A 25,000-nucleotide genomic window follows, 5' to 3' on the forward strand; every position below is an offset into this window, starting at 1 on the left:
GGTGGGTGTTAACAATAGTGTATTCACAAGAAACAGAACAAACCAGAATTGGATGCAGTGGGCCGGGATGGACCATCATTTTGAGAATAAGTTATTCAAAACAGTAGCATATATAAGAGGATGTATAAAATTAATGGTAAAAGAACTAATATGGCGTACGTGCAGTCCTACGTTGAAAGATCCAGAGATCCCAGGGGTCCTGAGCAGCGCTCGGGGATTCACAGGAGCCACCACAACGATAGATTTTTCCAAATTACCTGTGGGGCTGTATTAAAAGCGGCCCGTGGCAGGACTTTGGCCATGCCTGCCCTAGACATTCTTTGCCTAATCTGATGATTTTACTAGATACTTTTGCTTCGCTTTCCGATCTCCTTGTTAATCCTGCCAAGTCTAAGGCGATGCCAGTGTCTCTCCCAGTCCTATCAAACCAAGCTTTACAACGGTCCTTTCCAATTCAGTGGCTTACTTCTTTGCCATATTTGGGGATCCAATTGTCCCCCACTTATGAAGGACTATATCAGACCAATTTCCCGTTGTTTACAAAATTATCTGAACTTTTGTCCTGGAGTCACTTCCCATTGTCTTGGTTTGGCAGGACTAATGAGGTTAGGATGACTTATCTCCCCAAACTCCTGTATGCTTTTAGGGTATTACTAATTCCCGTTCCTTATTATATACTCCACATCCATCAGCGTAAGATCCTACAATTTATATGAGGTTCCTCTCGACCCAAAATCAATGAACAAATCCCGTTTGCTGGTAAGATTATAGGAGGTGTTTAGGTTCCTAATCTTTATGCCTATTATCTGCCAGCCAATATTGCTTCTATCTCCCATCTCCATAAAACTTACCATTGCCTGCTTTGGGCCCTTTATTGACCTGGTAGATTTGCACCCTATACCTTTGTCTTACCTGCTGTGGCTTTCTCCCTCTTCATGCCCTATATCTTTGTGCCCTACCCTGTCCCACACACTCCGGCTCTGGGATTCTGTTAAGTTTTCCACTGGCCTAGTCCTGTCCCAATTAGCTTTGCTCCTCTTTCTTTTCTGTCCGCTGTTCCCTCCCAGGCTGGATAACCCAGGGCAGTTTTTCTGGTGGACTGAGCATGGATTTACAGACGTTCATTCTTTGCTCACTTCCATCAGAATACTGATGTTCAACACACTTAGATCGTCTCATGAGATCCCATTGCAAGAACATTACCAATACATACAACTTTGTCACTTTAACGTTCTAGGTCCCAGTCATCTCCCTATATTCTCACGTCGTTCGAAAATATTTGTAGGCCCGTCCACACTCTACAGGCCTCATTGATTATTTGATTTATTCTTCAATTATATAATTCAGGAAATCCACTGTGCGATCCTTTCAGCGACATGGGCAAAGTGAGTTAGTTAGGGGTGGTGTTTGCCCAAGAGGATTGCAGATTATGACTATAGCACATTCTAAAATCTCTAGGAATGTCACCACCTTACAAACTTACAAAATTTTATACTGATGATACTATACACCAACCCTTCTGGCCTGCTTTGTTCCTCATTCTCTGGTAGTGTAGCAGGGAATTTCCCTCTGTAGGTTTAGTGTAGTTTTTAGCCAACACTTGTCGGTTCTCATGGTATAGATCTAAATCCAAGAAAGCCAGATGATCTACCAGAGTTGCCACCACCCATGTTGGCTTAATAATATCCCCAAAAGTCAATTTTGTAGACTGAGGCACAATTGTACCAAGATCTCTGATTATGAACAACAGGGAGTAGCTCTCAAGACCAAGTTCTTGGAAAAGGGTTACCCTGGGGATCTCATTGAGCAAGCTTACTCTCAGTACGTTGTGCCTCAGGCTGCAAAAAAGATCAGGCCAAAGGATGACAGTGCACATATGAGATTTACAACACAGTTCCATAATTACCATCGGCAGATGGAACGAGTAGTTAAAAAACATTGGCCGTTGCTGCTCCAGGATCCCCACCTAAAATCACAACTCCCTGTAAAACCTACTTTCTCATATAGGAAGGCTCCTAATATTAAAACTAAGATTGCCCCTAGTAAGCTCAAATCTAAAAAGTTTCTTTCCCCGTCTCTTTCCTTTTTCAACATTACTGGTATGTACCAATGCCGAAAACCGCTATGTTTGACTTGTCAATTTGTCAAACATGGCCAAAAAGATTTTGTTGTCAAGGGGACCAGGTATAGGATAAATGAGTTCCATACCTGCTCCTCTGATTTCGTAGTATATTGCTTGGTTTGCCCGTGTGGTCTGCATTATGTTGGCAGAACCATACGGGCACTGCGAGCACGCTTTGGCCAACACAGACGCTACATCCAAGAAGGTAAGGATAACCATAACGTCCCTAGACATTTTCTTCACCATCATGCCAAGTCGACTAGCGGCTTAAGTGTTTGGGTGATAGAGTCCATTCCAAAAGGTCCCCCGGAAGCAGAGAGGTTCAAGCGACTTTGTCAAAGGGAAACATATTGGATATATGCCCTTAATGTCCTCTCGCCCGGGGGACTTAATGAAGAATTAGACATTAATACCATTCTGTGAGTCATCTACATCTCTCTTTTTATATATTCCTTTTTAGAAAAACTAGTACATTTTTACATTTCTATATTAAAATACTATTTTTAGTGGCACATGGACATTGTTCTATAGTTATTATACTTATTCATTATTTATTCATTATTCTTTTTCAACTTCTATTTATCCTTCCCTCCATCCCAGTCATTTTTACCATCATGGGTAATCTTCTTTATCATTGTATTTTTTGTCTCCTTTATCTTATTTATTTTTATTTTTATTTTCAGTTTTATTTTTATTTTTATTTTTTTGTCTCCATTCTTATTTTTATTCTTATTTTTATTATTACATTTATATTTATTTTTATATTTATCTTTATTTTTATTTTTTTGTTTCCATTTATAGTTTTATTTTTATTTCTTATGTTTTATATTTATTTTTATTTTTTTATTTTTATTGTTTATTTTTATTTTTATTTTTATTCTTATTTTTCATTTCATTATTTTCTTTCTATCATTTATATAATTCATGCACTTTACTAGGGACACTCTATCTACATACATTCACTCTTAGATATGTGTTGTTTTTTAAGTACTTTGCTTTTAAGTAGGTTGCTTTTAAACGATTTTTAGCCTTGTTCCCTTTTTAATCATTATTGTCTGTATATTTAATATCATATGTGTAATGTTATTAGAATTAGAGGCAACTTCCGCTTTGTCGTTTTGCCCTGTTGACATTCGTCATAGTAACTTCCGGTGCATGTCTCTATATAACCCTTATTGTGGATAGTTCTGCTTACGTCTGAAGAAGGAGCCGAGTGCGCATGCTCCGAAACGCGTTACGTCACTTCCGGTCAGCTTGCGGTTCACCGCAGCTTTCCCTCTAACCAGCTCCCTTGTGAAGCTTCCTGGATCGTCATTTCCTGGCTGCGGGACGGTCGGGATATGGAGGATTGAGCCCGGGAAATAGCCACATTATGGAACATGGATTAGAGCAACATTTAATGTGAGTTACTACTTATCGTGTGTCATGTAATAAAGCCTGTTGCTACATTCAGCGGCGCCTGTTTTCTTCTTTTTTGCTGCCAGCGGGATTTCCTGTTTTCTACCTGCCAGAGCTGCCCTGAATTTCAGCAATATCTGTAAAATGTCCGGTCCGCTACAGCCCCTGATCATCTGGCTGCTCCGCATCTGGTGTACACCCCTTTGGCACTAGCGCCCAACACCCTTCTCTCTGGATAGCATGCGCACATCCTCGTGTTTTTACCATCAACATTTAACAATCAAACACCTCTCAGTATATTGCTCCCAGTGACCTCCCCCTTTTCTCCTTCTCTGTTTCCTCTTGACTTACTTCCCTTTCCTCACATTCTTGTTCTTCCTTACTCCTTTCTGGTTTAACAAAGTACCACTCCAGTTGACAGACCTACTTTTGGCCCTGAAAGGTATTGGATAATTAAAGCCTAGAGCTAAATGTCACTGCCTTTTGGCTTGTTACTTACCCTTATTTTCTGGATTGCTCCATCTTAGTTCCTGATAGTACTCTTTGGTTATTACTTGTATTGTATGTGCACATTTTTGACTATGTACGAGTCCAATGGTCCTTTTGTGTGAAATTCTGTTCGCTCTAGAGATGTAACTCTGTTTTGCTGATGAAATTTATATTGTTTATTACTTGACAGCTGGCTTCCCCCCCCCCCCCCCACACACACACAAATAGAGCTTTATTTTAGTGGTATTTAATCACCACTGGGGTTTTTTCATTGATAATTTAAAAATCGAATTTCTTAAAAAACGTAGGCTAATATATACAGTGCCTTGCGAAAGTATTCGGCCCCATTTAACTTTTCGACCTTTTGCCACATTTCAGGCTTCAATTATAAAGATATAAAACTGTAATTTATTGTGAAGAATCAACAACAAGTGGGACACAATCATGAAGTGGAACGGAATTTATTGGATATTTCAAACTTTTTTAACAAATAAAAAACGGAAAAATTGGGAGTGCAAAATGATTCAGCCCCCTTAAGTTAATACTTTGTAGCGCCACCTTTTGCTGCGATTACAGCTGTAAGTAGCTTGGGGTATGTCTCTATCAGTTTTGCACATCGAGAGACTGACATTTTTGCCCATTCCTCCTTGCAAAACAGCTCGAGCTCAGTGAGGTTGGATGGAGAGCGTTTGTGAACAGCAGTTTACAGTTCTTTCCACAGATTCTCGATTGGATTCCGGTCTGGACTTTGACTTGGCCATTCTAACACCTAGATATGTTTATTTGTGAACCATTCCATTGTAGATTTTGCTTTATGTTTTGGATCATTGTCTTGTTGGAAGACAAATCTCCGTCCCAGTCTCAGGTCTTTTGCAGACTCCATCAGGTTTTCTTCCAGAATGGTCCTGTATTTGGCTCCATCCATCTTCCCATCAATTTTAACCATCTTCCCTGTCCCTGCTGAAGAAAAGCAGGCCCAAACCATGATGCTGCCACCACCATGTTTGACAGTGGGGATGGTGTGTTCAGGGTGATGAGCTGTGTTGTTTTTACGCCAAACATAACGTTTTGCATTGTTGCCAAAAAGTTCGATTTTGGTTTCATCTGACCAGAGCACCTTCTTCCACATGTTTGGTGTGTCTCCCAGGTGGCTTGTGGCAAACTTTAAACAACACTTTTTATGGATATCTTTAAGAAATGGCTTTCTTCTTGCCACTCTTCCATGAAGGCCAGATTTGTGCAGTATACGACTGATTGTTGTCCTATGGACAGAGTCTCCCACCTCAGCTGTAGATCTCTGCAGTTCATCCAGAGTGATCATGGGCCTCTTGGCTGCATCTCTGATCAGTCTTCTCCTTGTATGAGCTGAAAGTTAGAAGGGACGGCCAGGTCTTTGTAGATTTGAAGTGGTCTGATACTCCTTCCATTTCAATATTATCGCTTGCACAGTGCTCCTTGGGATGTTTAAAGCTTGGGAAATCTTTTTGTATCCAAATCCGGCTTTAAACTTCTCCACAACAGTATCTCGGACCTGCCTGGTGTGTTCCTTGTTCTTCACGATGCCCTCGGCGCTTTAAACGGACCTCTGAGACTATCACAGTGCAGGTGCATTTATACAGAGACTTGATTACACACAGGTGGATTCTATTTATCATCATTAATCATTTAGGTCAACATTGGATCATTCAGAGATCCTCACTGAACTTCTGGAGAGAGTTTGCTGCACTGAAAGTAAAGGGGCTGAATAATTTTGCACGCCCAATTTTTCAGTTTTTTATTTGTTAACAAAGTTTGAAATATCCAATAAATTTCGTTCCACTTCATGATTGTGTCCCACTTGTTGTTGATTCTTCACAAAAAATTACAGTTTTATATCTTTATGTTTGAAGCTTGAAATGTGGCAAAAGGTAGCAAAGTTCAAGGGAGCCGAATACTTTCGCAAGGCACTGTAAATTCTGCTACATATTTTTGGCAAAAAAATTCCAATAAGCGTATCGTCAGGAAGCTAGTTCAGCTACTACTAGTTCCCATACAGCTAATGCTAATCCTTGTGCAGCTAATGCCAATTCATCTTCAGCTACTTCTCATGCTCATTCACGTGCACCAGCACACAGACAAGCTCAGGCTTATGTCCATTGTGCACTGACACCGTAGGCGCATCTTGGTGCGCCAACGTGCACTAGTGCACACTGGTGCTAAACGGCCTATTTAAAAGAGACCCTGATGGATGCTAGCTGCCGGATGTTCTTTCAGCTTCCCCTGATCCGTGTTCCACTGTTCTTGCCTGTGCTGACTGATCTTCCGTTGCTGACCCGGCTTGTTCTTAACCACTTCTGGACCCCCTTAATGACCAGGCCATTGTTTCCGATACTGTACTGCGTTACTTTAACAGACAATTGTGCGGTCGTGCGACGATGTACCCAAATAAAATTGATGTCCTTTTTTCCCACATATAGAGATTTCTTTTAGTGGTAATTGATCACCTGTGCGATTTTTATTTTTTGCGCTATAAACAAAAACATAGCGACAATTCTGAAAAAAAAAAAACAATATTTTTTACTTTCTGCTATATAAGATTCCCAATAAAAAAAATTAAAAACTACATTTTTTCATCATTTTAGGCCAATTTGTATTCTGCTGCATATTTTTGGTAAAACAAAATCCCAATAAGTGTATATTTATTGGTTTGCGCAAAAGTTATCACGTCTACAAACTAGGGGAAAGATGTATGTCATTTTTATTTATTTTTTACTAGTAATGGCAGCGATAGCGATTTTTAGGAGGACTGCGACATTGTGGCGGACAAATTGGACACCTGATATTTTTTACATTTTTGGGGGAACCAGTGACATTACTACAGTAATCAGTGCTAAAAATATGCACTGTTACTGTACTAATGACACTGTCAGGGAAGGGGTTAACAACAGGCGCGATCAAAGGGTAAATATATCCCTAGGGGGTGCTTTCTAACTGTGTGGGGGATGGGCTTGCTGGATGAACACAGTAACCTGTGCTCCTAAATAAGGGGAACACAGGATCCCTGTGTTCATTACTGACAGAACAGCGGACTGCCGTGTTTACAACGGCAGACCTCGGTTCTGTCTCCACAGGGAGCGATCGCGGGTGCCCGGCAGACATCGCAGGCGCCAGACCCGCTGATTGGATTCACCACTAGCGGTGCCGCGAAGCAATGTACAGGTACGAAGTTTCGCGGGACAGAGCCAACCTGTCGCAGTAAAACTAAGGCGGCTAGTCGGCAAGTGGTTAACCTCTATCTGTAGATCTTGACCTGGGCATGCCTCTAACTATTCTCTGCCTGATCTCCTGGTTCTGACTTCAGCTTGCTACTGGACCTTGGTCTGCCTGCTTCCCTGATACTGATTCAGCCTGTCTCCTGCCCATCCTGCACTCTTACCGTGTATGACCCCGGCTCACTTTGACTATGTCCCTGACTGTGGCAGTCACCTGCTATTAAGCTACCCCCACTTGTGCTTCTTTGAGCCTTGCACCTCTGTCACCACCTCCAGGGGTACTCGGACCAGAGCCGCAAGGGAAGCCCTCTGGTCAACTCGGCCTCCAACCAAGGTACCTGACACGTATATTGATTAGTAATGAATGAATTATCCCGTGCAACAGAAAATTATTGAAAGCTGGAAATGTTATGAAAATGTTGGAGTTGCTGGCACCCCGGCTTCTCCCCCCAAAGGGGAAGTCTGGATGTGTAAATGAGTATGTGGGGTAGGCGCTACTCCCTAAATTGGTCAGTAATTCAATCAATAGTATCAATCAATAATTGTGCGTTTCAATATATAAAGATATCCATAAGCATAAAAACCCCAAAGTGAATACAAAGTGACCAGTGCAAATGTGGATATATATCTTCCACCTAAAAGTGCTGAGAAATATTTGTAAGTGCTGAAAAATGTTGGATGAACAATTACCGTCTTATGTACTTCTATATGGTAATTCATGCAGTTTTAGTTGCTGAGTCCAACTGAATGGTTGCGTAAATATATAAAGTGCCAAGTGGGTAAGTTATCAAATAAATAATCAAATAAATCCACTAATAAATAAATAATAATAAATATATGGTATTTCATGCAGTGTTAGTTGCTGAGTCCAACTGAATGGTTGTGTAAATATATAAAGTGCCAAGTGGGTAAGTAATCAAATAAATAATCCAATAAATCCACTAATAAATAAATAATAATAAATATATGGTAATTCATGCAGTGTTAGTTGCTGAGTCCAACCGAATGGTTGTGTAAATATATAAAGTGCCAAGTGGGTAAGTTATCAAATAAATAATCAAATAAATCCACTAATAAATAAATAATCATAAATATATGGTAATTTATGCAGTGTTAGTTGCTGAGTCCAACTGAATGGTTGTGTAAGCATATAAAGTGCCAAGTGTATAAATAATCAAATGAATCCACTGATAAATAAATAATAATAAATAGTAGATAATAGATAGTGACAGTGCCAAATGTCGAATGTCCACAATAATATGTGCTTGATCCAACAGAAAAAAACGTGCCAGTGATCTTGTTCCAATGCAGACAATTAGATAAATGAATACAAGTGATCCGTGCTTCTCTGTGCTCCTTAGTGCATAGGAGGCTGTGCAGTGCTCTCCCCAAATGGTAATGAACTCACCACATATCCGTCCCCCTACAGGGGTATCAGGCCTTTTATGCAGTAAGGTATCTCTGGCTCCTCCGTGCGTAACTTGCCAGGCTCACATGGAAAGATAATACAAATAGCCCATAGTATAGCAATATAAAATATTTAGAAACAAGCAATATCCACTCACAGTTTAAAAAATGCTGTTCAGTGACACCGCGGATGTCCGGGTCCCATGCGTTCCACAGCCCGTAGCCAAACAACTGGAAGTGACGCAATGACGCTCAAGTCCCAGGGCACTATTCCTCCCACTCACACTAATGATGGGACACTATTCCTTCCACTGACACCAATGATGGGGCACTATTCCTCTGACTGACACCAATGATGGGGCATTATTCCTTCCACTGACACCAATGATGGGGCATTATTCCTTTCACTGACACCAATAATGGGGACACTATTCCTCCCACTGACACCAATGATGGGGCACTATTCCTTGCACTGACACCAATGATGGGGCACTATTCCTCCCACTGACACCAATGATGGGGCATTATTCCTCCCACTGACACCAATGATGGGGCATTATTCTTCCCACTGACACCAATGATGGGGCACTATTCCTTCCACTGGCACCAATAATGGGGCACTATTGTGACACCAATGATGGAGGAAACTATCCCTCCCACTGACACCAATGATGGGGCACTATTCCTCTCATTGACACCAATGATGGGATTCTATCCCTCCCACTGACACCAATGATGGGACACTATTCCTTCCACTGACACCAATGATGGGGCACTATTGTGACACCAATGATGGAGGAAACTATTCCCTACACTGACACCAGTGATGGGGCACTATTCCTGCCACTGACACCAATGATGGGGCACTATTTCTCCCACTGACACCAATGATGAGGCACTATTTTGATTGCAATGACAGTGGAATCTATCCCTCTCACTGACACCAATGATGGGATGTTATTCCTTCCACTGACACCAATAATGGGGCACTATTCCCCCCACTGACACCAATGATGGGACACTATTCCTCCCATTGAAACCAATGATGAGGCACTATTCCTCCCACTGACACCAATGATGGGGCGCTATTACTACTCCCACTGACCATCAAGCCTGAGGCATTGTTTACTCCCAGTGACAGTGGGGCATTTTCTACTCCTAAGGAACCAGCTGAGAATCGAACTGTTAATGGCTAGGCTGAATGTACCAAGTTAGTAGATTGATCAACTTGGGTACAACCAGCCTGCCAGATTCTCTTGCGATTATCGCTAGTAGTTGCTATAGCCGCTAGCAATAATCACTGTCTTCCCCTGCCCATGTATGGCCTGCCTAACGACCAGTCTGACCCCACTAAAGTCTGAAGGACAGTAAACAGGCCCTCTGTTTAGAACGTTTGGAGACCCCTGGTTTAGCTCTAATAGATTTAAAAATAATTCTGCTGCAAGCATGTTTCCTTAGAAAAAAAAAAAAATTATTTTCTGAGTCACATAGAGAAGCTTCTCAGCCTCGCCATTTATATCATGTACACGTAAACACTTAGCTGCTGAAGTGGTAAATTAAAGCTATTTTCAAATGAAAAATAAATTAATGGGTTTTACCATTGGATAATAAGGACTTCTTAGTAAATTGTTTCCTAGACTGAAATAGAACCAGCTAAAGCGTTTTCTACAAATAGCCTTGGCAGCAAAGAAGCAGTAAAATGCAAACAGGATTACACAAAAGGAGCGATTAATACTGTTTGCTGATATACAGCGCATCCGGAAAGTATTCACAGTGCTTCACTTTTTCAACATTTTGTTATGTTACAGCAACCTTTCTCAACCTTTTTAACAATAAATTTCTGGTCTCAGGGAACCCCGGCTAAAAATTAAAAATCTACAAATCATGACACATTAGTGTGACAGTGGGAAGAATGCTCCTTACTCTTGTCATCATTGGGAAGAATTAACCCCCTTACAGATAGGTAAAAGGAACAATAAAGTCAGTGGGAACTTATCTGAGAGGCAGAAATTGCTTAAGGAACCCCTAGCAACCTCAGGAGGAACCCTGGTTGAGAAGCCCTGTGTTACAGCCTCATTCCAATGTAGCACTGCCCCCTAGAGGACTGCTGAGATTTACACTTTCTGGATTCCCCTGGGTTACCCTTAGATACGGATAGCAAACAAACGGCATTGAAAGTCCTTGGCTCAGTCAATAATCATTCCAGGGGATGTTGGTTTTTTGTGTTTTATTGAGAACTTGGATAGGAGAAGGGATGAGTGGGATACTCCAACTATTAACTATTTACAGTCTGAGGGACAGCTTACTGTAGAATGTGGCAAGGCCGCTGCCTCACTTTGCTACTACAGTCAGGTCCATAAATTTTGGGACATCGACACAATTCTAATCTTTTTGGCTCTATACACCACCACAGTGGATTTGAAATTAAACAAACAAGATGTGCTTTAACTGCAGACTTTCAGCTTTAATTTGAGGGTATTTACATTCAAATCAGGTGAACGGTGTAGGAATTACAACAGTTTGTATATGTGCCTCCCACTTTTTAAGGGGCTAAAAGTAATGGGACAGATTAACAATCATAAATCAAACTTTCACTTTTTAATACTTGTTTGCAAATCCTTTGCAGTCAATTACAGCCTGAAGTCTGAAATGCATAGACATCACCAGACGCTGGGTTTCATCCCTGGTGATGCTCTGCCAGGCCTCTATTGCAACTGTCTTCAGTTCCTGCTTGTTCTTGGGGCATTTTCCCTTCAGTTTTGTCTTCAGCAAGTGAAATGCATGCTCAATCGGATTCAGGTCAGGTGATTGACTTGGCCATTGCATAACATTCCACTTCTTTCCCTTAAAAAACTCTTTGGTTGCTTTTGCAGTATGCTTCGGGTCATTGTGAAGCACCGTCCAATGAGTTCTGAAGCATTTGGCTGAATATGAGCAGATAATATTGCCCGAAACACTTCAGAATTCATCCTGCTGCTTTTGTCAGCAGTCACATCATCAATAAATACAAGAGAACCAGTTCCATTGGCAGCCATACATGCCCACGCCATGACACTACCCCCACCATGCTTCACTGATGAGGTGGTATGCTTTAGATCATGAGCAGTTCCTTTCCATACTCTTCTCTTCCCATCACTCTGGTACAAGTTGATCTTGGTCTCATCTGTCCATAGGATGTTGTTCCAGAACTGTGAAGGCTTTTTTAGATGTTGTTTGGCAAACTCTAATCTGGCCTTCCTGTTTTTGAGGCTCACCAATGGTTTACATCTTGTGGTGAACCCTCTGTATTCACTCTGGTGAAGTCTTCTCTTGATTGTTGACTTTGACACACATACACCTACCTCCTGGAGAGTGTTCTTGATCTGGCCAATTGTTGTGAAGGGTGTTTTCTTCACCAGGGAAAGAATTCTTCGGTCATCCACCACAGTTGTTTTCCATGGTCTTCCGGGTCTTTTGGTGTTTCTGAGCTCACCGATGCGTTCTTTCTTTTTAAGGGTGTTCCAAACAGTTGATTTGGCCACACCTAATGTTTTTGCTATCTCTCTGATGGGTTTGTTTTGTTTTTTCAGCCTAATGATGGCTTGCTTCACTGATAGTGACAGCTCTTTGGATCTCATATTGAGAGTTGACAGCAACAGATTACAAATGCAAATAGCACACTTGAAATTAACTCTGGACCTTTTATCTGCTCCTTGTAAATGGCATAACAAGGGAATAACACACACCTGGCCATGGAACAGCTGAGTAGCCAATTGTCCCATTACTTTTGGTCCCTTAACCACTTGCCGACCGCTCACATGGGTACTACTGCGGCAAAGTGGCTCGATTCCATCCAGCGACGTAGACTCCTCCCCTTGTGGGCGGCGCGCGCGCCTTCGGAGGCTCGCTCCCGCTGTATTCAGTCACAGCGGGAGTCGGGCCAGGGGAGGAGCGGCGGTGATCACCGCCGCTCTTCCCCGATCGTCGGGGATCGAGCGTGGAGATCCGCCCGCTTGTGTAAACAAAGCGGGCGGATCTCCTAAGTGACAGGCAGGGTCAGACTGCAGGATTCAGCATAGCTGAACCTGCAATCTGCACCTGTGTCACACAGTCCCCTCCCCCCACACACGTTAGTAAGCACCAGGCATACATTAACCCCTTGATCACCAATAAAAATGAACCCCTTCCCTGCCAGTGTCATTTTTACAGTAACAGTGCATATTTATAGCACTGATTACTGTAGTAATGTCACTGGTACCCCCAAAAGTGTCAAAAATGTCAGTCAAGGGTCCGATCTGTCTGCCGCAATGTCGCAGTCCCACAAAAAAAATTGCAGATCGCCGCTATTACTAGTTAAAAAAAAAAACAATAAAAATGACATAAATTTCCCGTAGTTTGTAGCTGCGATAACTTTTGCGCAAACCAATCAAAATACGCTTATTGCGATTTTTTTTACCAAAAATATGTAGCAGAAAACAAATTGGCCAAAAAAAGTTAAAAAATTTTGATTTTTACATTTTTTTGGGGGAATTTCATATAAAAAAATGTGAAAAATATTATTTTTTCAAAATTGTCGCTCTTTTTTTGTAAATAGCGCAAAAAGTAAATATCGCACAGGTGATTAAATACCACAAAAAGAAAGCTCTGTTTGTGGGTAAAAAAAGGACATAAATTTAATTTGGGTACAGCATTGCACGACCGCGCAATTGTCCGTTAAAATAATGCGCCTGGTCAGGAAGGGGGTAAAATCTTCCGGTCTTAAAGCGGTTAAAAATACGCTCATTGAGAATTTTTTTGTCAAAGACATGTAGCTAAATACATTTTGGCCTAAATATATGACAAAAAATTGAATATATTGGATATTTTTTAACTGTCAAAGTAGAAAAATATTGTTATTTTTTCAAATTGTCGCATTTTTTTATTAATATCGCAAAAAATTAAAAGCGCAGAGGTGATCAAATACCACCAAAAGAAAGCTCTGTTTGTGGGAAAAAAAGGACGTAAATTTCGTTTGGGTACGGCGTTGCATGACCGCGCAATTGTCAGTTAAATTCGCACAGTGCCGAATCGCAAAAAGTGGCCTGGACGTAGGACAGCAAAATCCTCCGGTGGTAAAGTGCTTAAAAAGTGGGAGGCACATATACAAACTGTTGTCATTCCTACATCTTTCACCTGATTTGGATGTAAATACCCTTAAATTAAAGCTAAAAGATTGCATATAAAGCACAACTTGTTCGTTTCATTTCGAATCCAGTGTGGTGGTGTATAGAGCCATAAAGATTAGAATTGTGTTGATGTCCCAATATTTATAGACCTGACTATAAAACAACATATAAAATTGGATAACTATCCAAATTACCAATTAGATAGGAAACTATCTAGGTCTATAATTAACCCCCAAGGGACTCAAAGTTCCCAACCTGCGAATTTATTGAGTTTCATTGCGGGAGATTGCTTGTTTAAGATTGCTTCCTCTCCAGTGTGCTTGCTTCAACTTTATCTATACCACAAAACGTCCAGCCACTGGGATCCCTATTGTGGGCCAGTCTAAAATGGTTAGACAGACTGTGGTGTTTATACCCTTTCTTGATGTTCTAAACATTCTCCCTAAGCCTTACTCTTAATGTCTCATGGTACGTCCCACATACTGAAGCCCACAAGCGCAGGCGAGAAGGTAGGTAACGTGTGTGGTGCCACAGGTGATACATTTCTTGATTTGGTATGAATCACCTTGAGACCAAGATGAAAACTCTGTAGTTTTTCTTTTCCTATTTTTAGAAGTCCTACAAATGACACATTTACCACACCAAAAAAAGCCTACCTGGTCTAAAAATGTGGATGTCTTTTTAGGATTAATCACATTATGAGCCAATCTAGTCTGTAATGTTGGAGGGTAAGTGTATATAAACTGTGGCTTATTTGGCAGGATTCTTTTTAACTCTTCATCCTTTACCAGGAGGGGCCTCCTCATAATCTTTTCAAATTGTTTATATTGATGAGAGAAGCCTGTCATAAAAGCCACCACGTAATCATTATTGATGTTATCCTTCTTTTGAAAAAAAATATCTCTATTCATATTCCTTACCATTTCTTTTGTTCTTTGTAGATTATTGACATTGTAACCTTTCTCCTGGAATCTTTCCATAATGACTGATGCCTGTAATTCATAATCCTCTTCAGTGTCACAGTTCCTTCTAACCCTTATCATTTGACCTTTAGGCTCCGTTCACATGTCAGCGTATGGATCGCGGGCAGTACCGCCGCGGTTCCGCCCGCGATCCGGAGATTATTGCAAATCGCGGGACGCCTGTGCGTTGCCCGTTGATTTGCAATAGCCCCTCAAACGCTGAGCGATGTTGCAGCGATTTCCGCCTGCCGAATCGCGGTAACATAGCGCAAAAAAAAATCGCGGGACGCAATACGCTCCAAAGAAGCTCTTGTTTTTTTTTTGGGCGTAATGCGTCCCGCAATTTTTTTTTGCGCGATGTTACTGCGATTCGGCAGGCGGAAATCGCGGCAACATCGCTCAGCGTTTGGGGGGCTATTGCAAATCAACGGGAAATGCACAGGCGGTTCTGCCCGCGATCCATACGCTGACATGTGAACGGAGCCTTAGGGATGGTACTCAACCATCTGGGATGGTGGCAACTCCCTAAAGGAATATTACCATTCCTGTCCACTTCTTTGAAATATGTACGAGTTTGTAGCCTACCATTATTTTTGTATATAACAAGATCCAGGAAATTGACAGTGTCAAATCCATAAGTCTCAGAGAAGGAGATACCAAATTGGTTATCCTCCATCTCTTTAAGAAACCCACGGAATGATTCCTGTGATTCTGCCCACACAAAGAGAATGTCATCTATGTATCTTTTATAAACTTTGAGTTCTGGGATATGTTTGCTGAAAATAGCCTCATTCTTCCACCGACTCATAAAAAGGTTTGCTACTGGGGGAGCATATTTAGCTCCCATAGCCACTCCCCTCTTTTGTCTAAAATATTTATTTTCATGCCAGAAATAGTTGTGACTCATTACTAAATTAAGGGCCTGTAATATGAATTCTTTCTTTTTGGTTTTGATGTTGGTGGTGTCCAGAGATCAGTTTACCGCCTCCAGCACATGTTGTTGTTTGATGTTAGTGTACAAAGAGTTTACATCAATACTTGCTAAAATGTACTCATCATTGACTTCAATATCTTTTATTAATCTTATAAGATATTGCCTATCCTTGAGGTAGGCCAGACATTGCTGGGCTAATGGTTGTAAAAAACAATCTAAATATTTGTCACGGTGGCGTCCTCGCGGCGGAGTCGCCGCACTCGCCGCTCTCAGAGACCTCTCTAAGGCGGTTCCCTCTCGCCGCCGAGGTCGGCGGCGAGCACGCCGTCGTAGCAAGATGGCAGCTGCCATGCGGACCCGGTGTTCTGCACAGGGAGGAGGTGGAGGTATGGGAAGGATTGGAAGGTCAGGCACTATGGTGCAAATCATGATAGCGCCGGGTCCCTGACTTCCCATTTATAGCCCTTGTGTACCCCACCTACTGGTGGGAGGTAATCGATCATGTGATCCTGGCTCTTTATTTAAACCAAGCACGCCTTCCAGTCATTGCTTGGTTATTTTCCTTGTTCTCGTATACCTGCCTTTTGTCCTGTTTCTCAGCTCGTGTTCCTGGTTCCTGACCCTTGATCTTCTGTTTGACTCTTCCTGCCTGCCACCTGACCTGACTCCGGATCGATCAACTTCTCTTGCCAGCCGCCTGCCCTGACTTCGAATTGACTGACCTCGCTTTCTGCTTCTTCCCATTAAAGGCCTCCGTGTCCCCACTCCCAGGTGCTCCTGATAGTCGTGATTGTAAGGGAGTGCTGTTCTGCTGCAATTGGGTTCCGTCACTGCTGCAAGACCCCAGGAGGGTTGTGACAGTATTCCCCCATTCTGGAGAAAAGGGAATCCACCCCACTAACTATGGGTCTCCCAGGGTGCTTGTTCAAATCTCCTTGTGAATTTTGGGTAATTGGTATATTACTGGTACTCTTAGTTTGTCTGCTTTTAAATATCTGGCCTCCCTCTTATTCAGTATCCCTGCTTGTGATGCCCATTTCAAAAGTTTGATGAGTTTAGCTTTATATGTTTTAGTTGGATTGCCTTTTAGTTCCTCATAAGTCTCTGTATCGCCCACCAGTCTATTCAATTCTTTCAAGTAATCACTTTTATTTAGAATCACCAACCCACCTCCTTTGTCGGCTGATCTAATGACAATTTTTTTCTCTTCTCTAATTCATCCAAACCTTTTTCAATAACTTTTTTCCTCCTAGATGAATAGATCTTTTTTTTCAGATCCTGCTCTACCATAGTTTTGAAGACCTCCGTAAAATGGTTATTGATCAGCTTGGGGTTAAAAACCGACCTATTCCTTAATTGGGTGTGCTGATAAATAGCTGCCTCCTGATCCAATGGCTCAAATAGTTACAAAAATGGGACACTTGAGAAAAAATGCCTTCTAGCGCTGACTTGGCGCTGGCTGAATGCCGACTAAGGCTTACTGGAGCTTGTGAACACTGACTTGCTGTTACTGAACTGAAACTGACGTCTGACACTCCTGTTAGCTCAAAAGTCCTTTGCACTGCTTCCTCCAGTCCTCCCCAACTGAGGTAGTCACTTGTAGTTACTGCTGCAACTCTCAACACTTTTAACACTTCAGGGCTACAACCGATGGCGCCCCCTTTACTCTTCAGTGCTTACACTGGCACCCCCTTTGCTACACTTCCACACCGGCTAGCTAGCTCCCGGATCCCTCTGACCTTCTCCGGGGTGGTCCCCTCTCCTAGGCAGACCCCAGGGGTAGTTTGCAGTACTCTCGACTCAGAATGCTGTCCTGAAACTCTTCCCCAACAGCTCCGCTGATCCTCATCATGCTGGATCCTTCTCTGCAGCTCAGCTCAGCCCGGTATCCCCTCAGAAAAGCCGCCTGGGACACCCAATTCTTCTGACAGGAGGAGAGACAGCCGTCACCTCCCTCCTGGGACTCTGCTTCCAGCCAAAGACGATCTGACATGCGCGCACCACAGACTTATACCCCCCCCCCCCCCAGAATGCTGTGCGGCAGAATCTGCCCCTCCAGGATGGATACAAGCACTGGTGTGCTATTGGCCAGGTTTCCTCCACTGTCCAATGAGAGCCCTCATTTGGATACAGTGGGGAGACTCCCCAGCACAACAGGCACACCTGGGAGCACATGTCAGCCTAGCTGAATAATATGGCCCTCCTGATAAGCAGGCAAGGCCCCACTATAACTTTACCTATCACCTACCTTGGAGGGTGCTACACTCAGATATAAAAAAACATACACATTTTATTTAGACAGCATAATATAAAGCACATGAAGGTGCTATAAAGCATGCCCCTATAGCATGAGAACCCGTAAATTGCCCGACATATACCAGGGTCTGGTGTCTGTGAGTCACAAGGATGAACAACCTCCTGTGGTCGGGCCGGGGTTCTAAGGCAGTGTTTCTAAACTGCGGTCCTCAGGGAACACTAACAGGCCAGGTTTGCAAGAAAACTGAAATACATCACAGGTGATATCATTTGCTGCTCAGTGATTGCAGTACTCCAGTCTGCATCTCCCCAAGGTAATACCTAAAATCTGGCCTGTTAGTGTGCCCTGATGACCGGAGTTGAGAAACACTGTTCTAAGGTGTAGTTTTAATGAATTTTGTGGTTTTAATAAATTTTTCTATTATGCTGTCTAAATAACCTTTTTTTGTTTTTCTGAGTATTGATTATTTCTTTATGGTATTAACAGTGGCTGCCTTCAAAGTCCTATTACAATTAGGGTTCTTTTTTCTTTCTTTTCTTACATATGTTTGACGAGGCTAATGCTGACCATACACTAGCCGAAAAAATGTTAGAAAATCTGTCATTTGGTCCGATCGTTCATTTTTCGTCCAGTTAATATGCACAAATAGAAAATCGTTTTTAACTTTTCAGAGCCGAATAATCGAAGAAACAGTTTGGAAAATTCTGCCGAAACAAACGATAAATTGAAAGGTTAATGTGTTCCTCGGCTGAACTATTTGCACTAGGCATATGTGACAAACTGAAGCAAAAAGGGATTCATTTATGTCCATTGAGCGATTTATCGTTCCAAACTCGGTCATTACATGATGGCACGTTCGTCTGCTCTCACGGCCGAATTTTCATTTTTTCGAAAATGAGTTTGAACGATTTTTCGGCTAGTGTATACCCAGCTTTAGTTGTGTTCTTATATAATTTTTTTTGTCTGTATTTCTTTTTATGTTTGATTATAATGACTGCTAGGCCCCTTTCACACATACGGACCGTTCATTTCATAGCTTCAGTCACGTCAAAATGGATGAAGTATTCATCAGTTTTTCATCAATTTTTCATCCATTTTTCATCCATTTTTTTTTTATCAGTTTTCCATTCGTTTTTCATCAGTTTTTTTTTTTTACTACCAATGCAAAAAAGGAAGAAAAACGGACTGTTTGTCAGTTTACATCCGTTTTTTGTCTGATCCGTTTTTTTAACGAAATAAAGGCTTCTTTCACACGGTCCGCCTCCATAGGCGGATCCGTGCTGCTCAGCGGGGGATTGATACACAGATTCCCACTGAGCAGGCAGGTGACAGCTGATCTCTATGGGGAATCGGATGAGAGCGGACCGCCTGTCCGCTCTCATCCGATCCCATCCGATCCAATCCCCTGGACGGATGGAAAATAGGGTTTCCATCAGTCCGGATTTCACGGACAGGATCGGATGCGGATGGCAGCGGGTGTCAGCAGACATATCACCGCTGACATCCGCTGCCCCATAGTGATGCATGGAGGATCCGATCAGATCCGCCTAAAAAACTGACAGGCGGATCTGATCGGATCGCTCGCTTGAAAGAAACCAAAAAATAGAGCTTTGATCAGTTTAAAAAAACTGATGATGACAGATGCGGATGTAAACTCATATAAATGGATGATCATCCATTTACATCCGTTTTTCCATAGAGATGCATTGATGTCCTTTTTCATCCACCAACGGATGGATGAAAAACGGACAAACGGACAGCATGTGTGAAAGGGGCCTCACACTGCAGTTTTTTCAAGCTGCTGTCTTTTGTAATGTTAAAATTTCAATAAAAATTTTTTACAAAAACAAAAAAGTTGGTGCTATAGAATTCCTGTATAATATTAATAATAATAGTTGTGGACAAAAATTAATAATCTGAGACTATCTTCAACTATTTTTTTTTCCATTTTTAATGCGTGTTTATCAACGGTACATCTAAAATTCAAAAACAAAAGAAACGTTGATGTTTCAATCAGAATCCTCGCTACTCTCGAAAAACAAAGAAATCAAGTCCTGCTGCTGCTGCTGCTTTTGTACGTTGGGATTTGTTGAAGGACTTGCAAACCAGGCCATGTTGTTTCTGCAATCCGTACCATAATACAATGGCTTGCTATCCCATATGCACAGATCGCTGTCTTCTAGATAGTCTTCTGTTTTTGAAACGCTGTCTCTATCCTCATCCCCAGTTTCTTCCTTTGCATGCTGTTGTACTGTTTGCCGGAGACTAAGCATAGTACATTTCAGTCTTTTCTTTTTCTGAGCTTTTCCCAGCGGCCCCAGAATGACAGGTAATGAAGATTCACATCTCTCAGAATAAAGCGTAAAACAATTTTCCGTCTGTCTGACGGAGTTATCCCGTTTGTGAGTGACAGGTTCATTTTTAGATTTATCCTGTGAATTACCAGCTACTGCTCCGGAAATAACTTGAGTAGTATTTTTAATAGAAAAGCCTCTTTTCTTCTTGGAATTTGCTTTACGCTTATTTGCGTTTCCTTTTCTTGAAGTCTGGCTCTTCTTCTTAGACCTGAAGGTAATCAATCTGTTTTCTTTCCCATTGTGTTGCTCTGTGCATTGGTGGAGATGGTCCTGCTCTACTGGGACGTTGTGATGAAATTGCTGCAGGCGACGTACATCTGTAGTGTCGTCCTTACCAAAATGTACTCTTCGACCACCAGTGTTTGATCCTAGATGGCCTTTTGGAGATTCTAAAGCAATGCCAGAGTTCTTGGCGCTGCCGAGAGATTTGGCACTACTACGTGTTGTTACACCACTTAATCTGGTTAGACAAAGATTTTTTCTGTGTTGTGAAGGAAATCCATTGCAAATTCCATCACATGTGTTCTGAACGCTGCTATCTGAAGGATTCGAGACATCTAGACAAGTCCCTGTTGTTTGGAACTGTGATGAGATATGTTCTTCGGTAGGCAGGTTCTGAACGCTTGTGGGAGATGTCTGCGTTGTATTTTCTTTCAAGTGTTGCGCAGGCTTAGAGACGTAATTAAGCTTGTGAATCTGGCTGAGGATTTTATCTTCTGATGACTTTATGGAATCTGACAAGCGTGTTAATTTTTCTGACAGCTCCAGGTGCTTTTCACACTGCTGTGACTTCATAGCATCCACACTCGTCACCAGCAGCTGTACGTTTGATTTTAGATCTGTCAGCTCTGCATCTTTCTGTGGAAGAACAGACCGGTTAGGGCTAAACAGGAACACAAACATTGAAGCACTTGTGTCTGGCCTAAAGAGTCTATCAGGAATTAAAAGACAAGCTGTCATATACTGAGTAATAGGAAAACCAACATCTCAACTTCAGCTCATTTACACAAAGTTAGGTAATATATATATATATATATATATATATATATATATATATATATATATATAAATCCTCCTGTATTGAATTTATTGTAACTGTTTTGTCCTCCCTCATATTGTAAAGCGCTGCGCAAACTATCGGAGCTATATAAATCCTGTATAATAATAATAATAATATATACACATATATATATATATATATATATATATACACATATATATATATACATACATACACATATATATATATATATATATATATATATATATACAGTGGGTACAGAAAGTATTCAGACCCCCTTAAATTTCTCACTCTTTGTAATATTGCAGCCATTTGCTAAAATCATTTAAGTTCATTCTTCTTCCTCATGAATGTACACATAGCACCCCATACTGACAGAAAAACACAGAATTGTTGACATTGTTGCAGATTTATTAAAAAAGAAAAACTGAAATATCACATGGTCCTAAGTATTCAGACCCTTTGCTGTGACACTCATATATTTAACTCAGGTGCTTTCCGTTTCTTCTGATCATCCTTGAGATGGTTCTACACCTTCATTTGAGTCCAGCTGTGTTTGATTATACTGATTGGACTTGGTTAGGAAAGCCACACACCTGTCTATATAAGACCTTCCAGATCACAATGCATGTCAGAGCAAATGAGAATCATGAGGTCAAAGGAACTGCCTGAAGAGCTCAGAGACAGAATTGCAGAATTGTGGCAAGGCACAGATCTGGCCAAGGTTACAAAATTATTTCTGCTGCACTTAAGGTTCCTAAGAGCACAGTGACCTCCATAATCCTCAAATGGAAGACGTTTGGGACGACCAGAACCCTTCCTAGAGCTGGCCGTCCGGCCAAACTAAGCTATCGGGGGAGAAGAGCCTTGGTGAGAGAGGTAAAGAAGAACCCAAAGATCACTGTGGCTGAGCTTCAGAGATGCAGTCAGGAGATGGGAGAAAGTTGTAGAAAGTCAACCATCACTGCAGCCCTCCACCAGTCGGGGCTTTATGGCAGAGTGGCCCGACGGAATCCTCTCCTCAGAGTTTGCTAAAAAAAACACCTGAAGGACTCCAAGATGGTGAGAAATAAGATTCTCTGGTCTGATGAGACCAAAATAGAACTTTTTGGCCTTAATTCTAAGTGGTATGTGTGGAGAAAACCAGGCACTGCTCATCACCTGTCCAATACAGTCCCAACAGTGAAGCATGGTGGTGGCAGCATCATGCTGTGGGGGTGTTTTTCAGCTGCAGGGACAGGACGACTGGTTGCAATCGAGGGAAAGATGAATGCGGCCAAGTACAGGGATATCCTGGACAAAAACCTTCTCCAGAGTGCTCTGGACCTCAGACTGGGCCGAAGGTTTACCTTCCAACAAGACAATGACCCTAAGCACACAGCTAAAATAACGAAGGAGTGGCTTCACAACAACTCTGTGACTGTTCTTGAATGGCCCAGCCAGAGCCCTGACTTAAACCCAATTGAGCATCTCTGGAGAGACCTAAAAATGGCTGTCCACCAACGTTTACCATCCAACCTGACAGAACTGGAGAGGATCTGCAAGGAGGAATGGCAGAGGATCCCCAAATCCAGGTGTGAAAGACTTGTTGCATCTTTCCCAAAAAGACTCCTGGCTGTATTAGATCAAAAGGGGGCTTCTACTAAATACTGAGCAAAGGGTCTGAATACTTAGGACCATGTGATATTTCAGTTTTTCTTTTTTAATAAATCTGCAACAATGTCAACAATTCTGTGTTTTTCTGTCAGTATGGGGTGCTATGTGTACATTCATGAGGAAGAAGAATGAACCTAAATTATTTTAGCAAATGGCTGCAATATAACAAAGAGTGAAAAATTTAAGGGGGTCTGAATACTTTTAGTACCCACTGTATATATATATATATACACATATACCTATATATATATATATATATATATATATATAGCAAATTTCTTCGAGTGCTGTGGTGTGTGATATTACTTGGGTTTTAGTCCCGGGTCACACTTGTGCGATGCGGGAAGGCTGCAAATTCGCAGCCTGTTTCCGCATCGCAAACGCACATCTGGCAGTTCACACTGCCATATGCGATAAGAAGGGGGTGTCAATGAAATGTTAACGACACCCCCAGTTTGATCGCATATCGCAGTGCGATCTGACAGTTCGCACAGGATCGAATCGCACAAGTGTGAGCCACTGTGCGATCCGATCCTGATGCGGCTGAGAAAAAGGGTCATGTGCGACTTTTCTGCGGGTGCAGTGCGAATTTAGCCATACAAAGTGTATGGCTGAATTCGCACCGCACATCCAATCGCATGTAATGAAGGAGCAGTGCGCTCCGATACTACATGCGATCGACGCACAAGCTATAGTGTGAACCGGCACTCAGGATCATAAAATGTGGCTTTTTACAGGTAGTAGGATCAAGGAATGATAAAAATGAGTAAACACAATGGGGTCGATTTATTAAAGCCAATTGGCTCTCCTGCGCGGACCGGCGTAGCTCTACATCAGTGGCGCGAAAGGTGCTGGGGGGCGAGCGCGTGCTGCCGGCGGCGCACTCCTGCCCCCACTAGGCAGCGGAGATGCCGATGCACGGGCCTGGCAGGTGGGATTGCCGCTGGGCAACCATGATCGCTCCCCGCTGTGAGAGAAGGATGGTCAGCTGTTGTAAACACAGCTGACCGTTCTTCTCTCTGAAATTATCACAGAGCGCCTGTGATCCTCCTATATAGGATCACAGGTCTCTGTGATCACTTCACAAGTCTATCCCCCCCACAGTTAGAAAACACTCCCCTAGGCTGACGATTAACCCTTTGATCACCCCAAGGTTAACCCCTTCCCTGCCAGTGTCATTATTACAGTAACAGTGCATATTTTTTAGCACCGATTACTGTAGTAATGTCACTGGTCCCCCCCAAAATTGTAAAAAAATGTCAGTTAGGGGTCCGATCTGTCCGCCGCAATGTCGCAATCCGGCTAAAAATCGCAGATCGCCGCCATTGCTAGTAAAATAAATAAATAAATAAAAATGACATAAATCTTCCCCTAGTTTGTAGATGCGATAAATTTTGCGAAAACCAATCAAAATAAGCTTATTGCAGCAGAATGTAGCAGAATACAAATTGGCCTAAAAGGATGAAAAGATTTGATTTAAAAAATTTTTTGTCGGGAATGTTATATAGCAGAATGTGAAAAATATTGTTTTTTTCCAGAATTGACGCTCTTGTTTTGTTTATAGCGCAAAAAATAAAAATCGCACAGGTGATCAAATACCACCAAAAGAAAGCTCTATTTGTGGGAAAAAAAGGACATCAATTTTATTTGGGTTCAGCGTCGCACGACCGCAAAATTTTCCGTTAAAGTAACGCAGTGCCAAATCGCAAAAAATAGCCTGGTCATTAAGGGGGCAAATCCTTCCGGTCCAGAACTGGTTAAAGGGGAAAACATTTCTGATAATTTTTGAACATATAAAAATGTTGAAAAAAACACAAATTTCACCACATGCTGTTGCGTGCGTCAATGGATGAGTGAGTCCAGTAGCAACGAACTTTGGTCCTCTCACGCAATTTTCTACGTCTTCGGTGCCTCAGCAAAATCAGGAGCATTTCCTCATACATGCTCATGATGGGATCCATAGTGAAAAGACAGAAAATAAGACCGCTGTCTACAAGCACAC

At 42.0% G+C, this 25,000-nt stretch overlaps 1 protein-coding gene across 1 annotated transcript in view; it reads right to left on the reverse strand.

The window, feature by feature from the left end:
• Nucleotides 1–19,973: 19,973 nt before the first annotated feature.
• Nucleotides 19,974–25,000, reverse strand: part of IHO1 (interactor of HORMAD1 1) — a gene marked incomplete at both ends in the record, with an annotated part of 34,608 nt that continues 29,581 nt past the window's right edge. Inside the window, one exon of the mRNA XM_082264868.1 lies at nt 19,974–21,179. Within this exon, the coding sequence (XP_082120994.1) occupies nt 19,974–21,179 (1,206 nt within the window). The remainder of the gene's footprint in view (nt 21,180–25,000) is intronic.

This window comes from Pelophylax lessonae (assembly GCF_965119305.1).
Source record: "Pelophylax lessonae genome assembly, chromosome: 8".
NCBI classification, from domain to species: domain Eukaryota; kingdom Metazoa; phylum Chordata; class Amphibia; order Anura; family Ranidae; genus Pelophylax; species Pelophylax lessonae.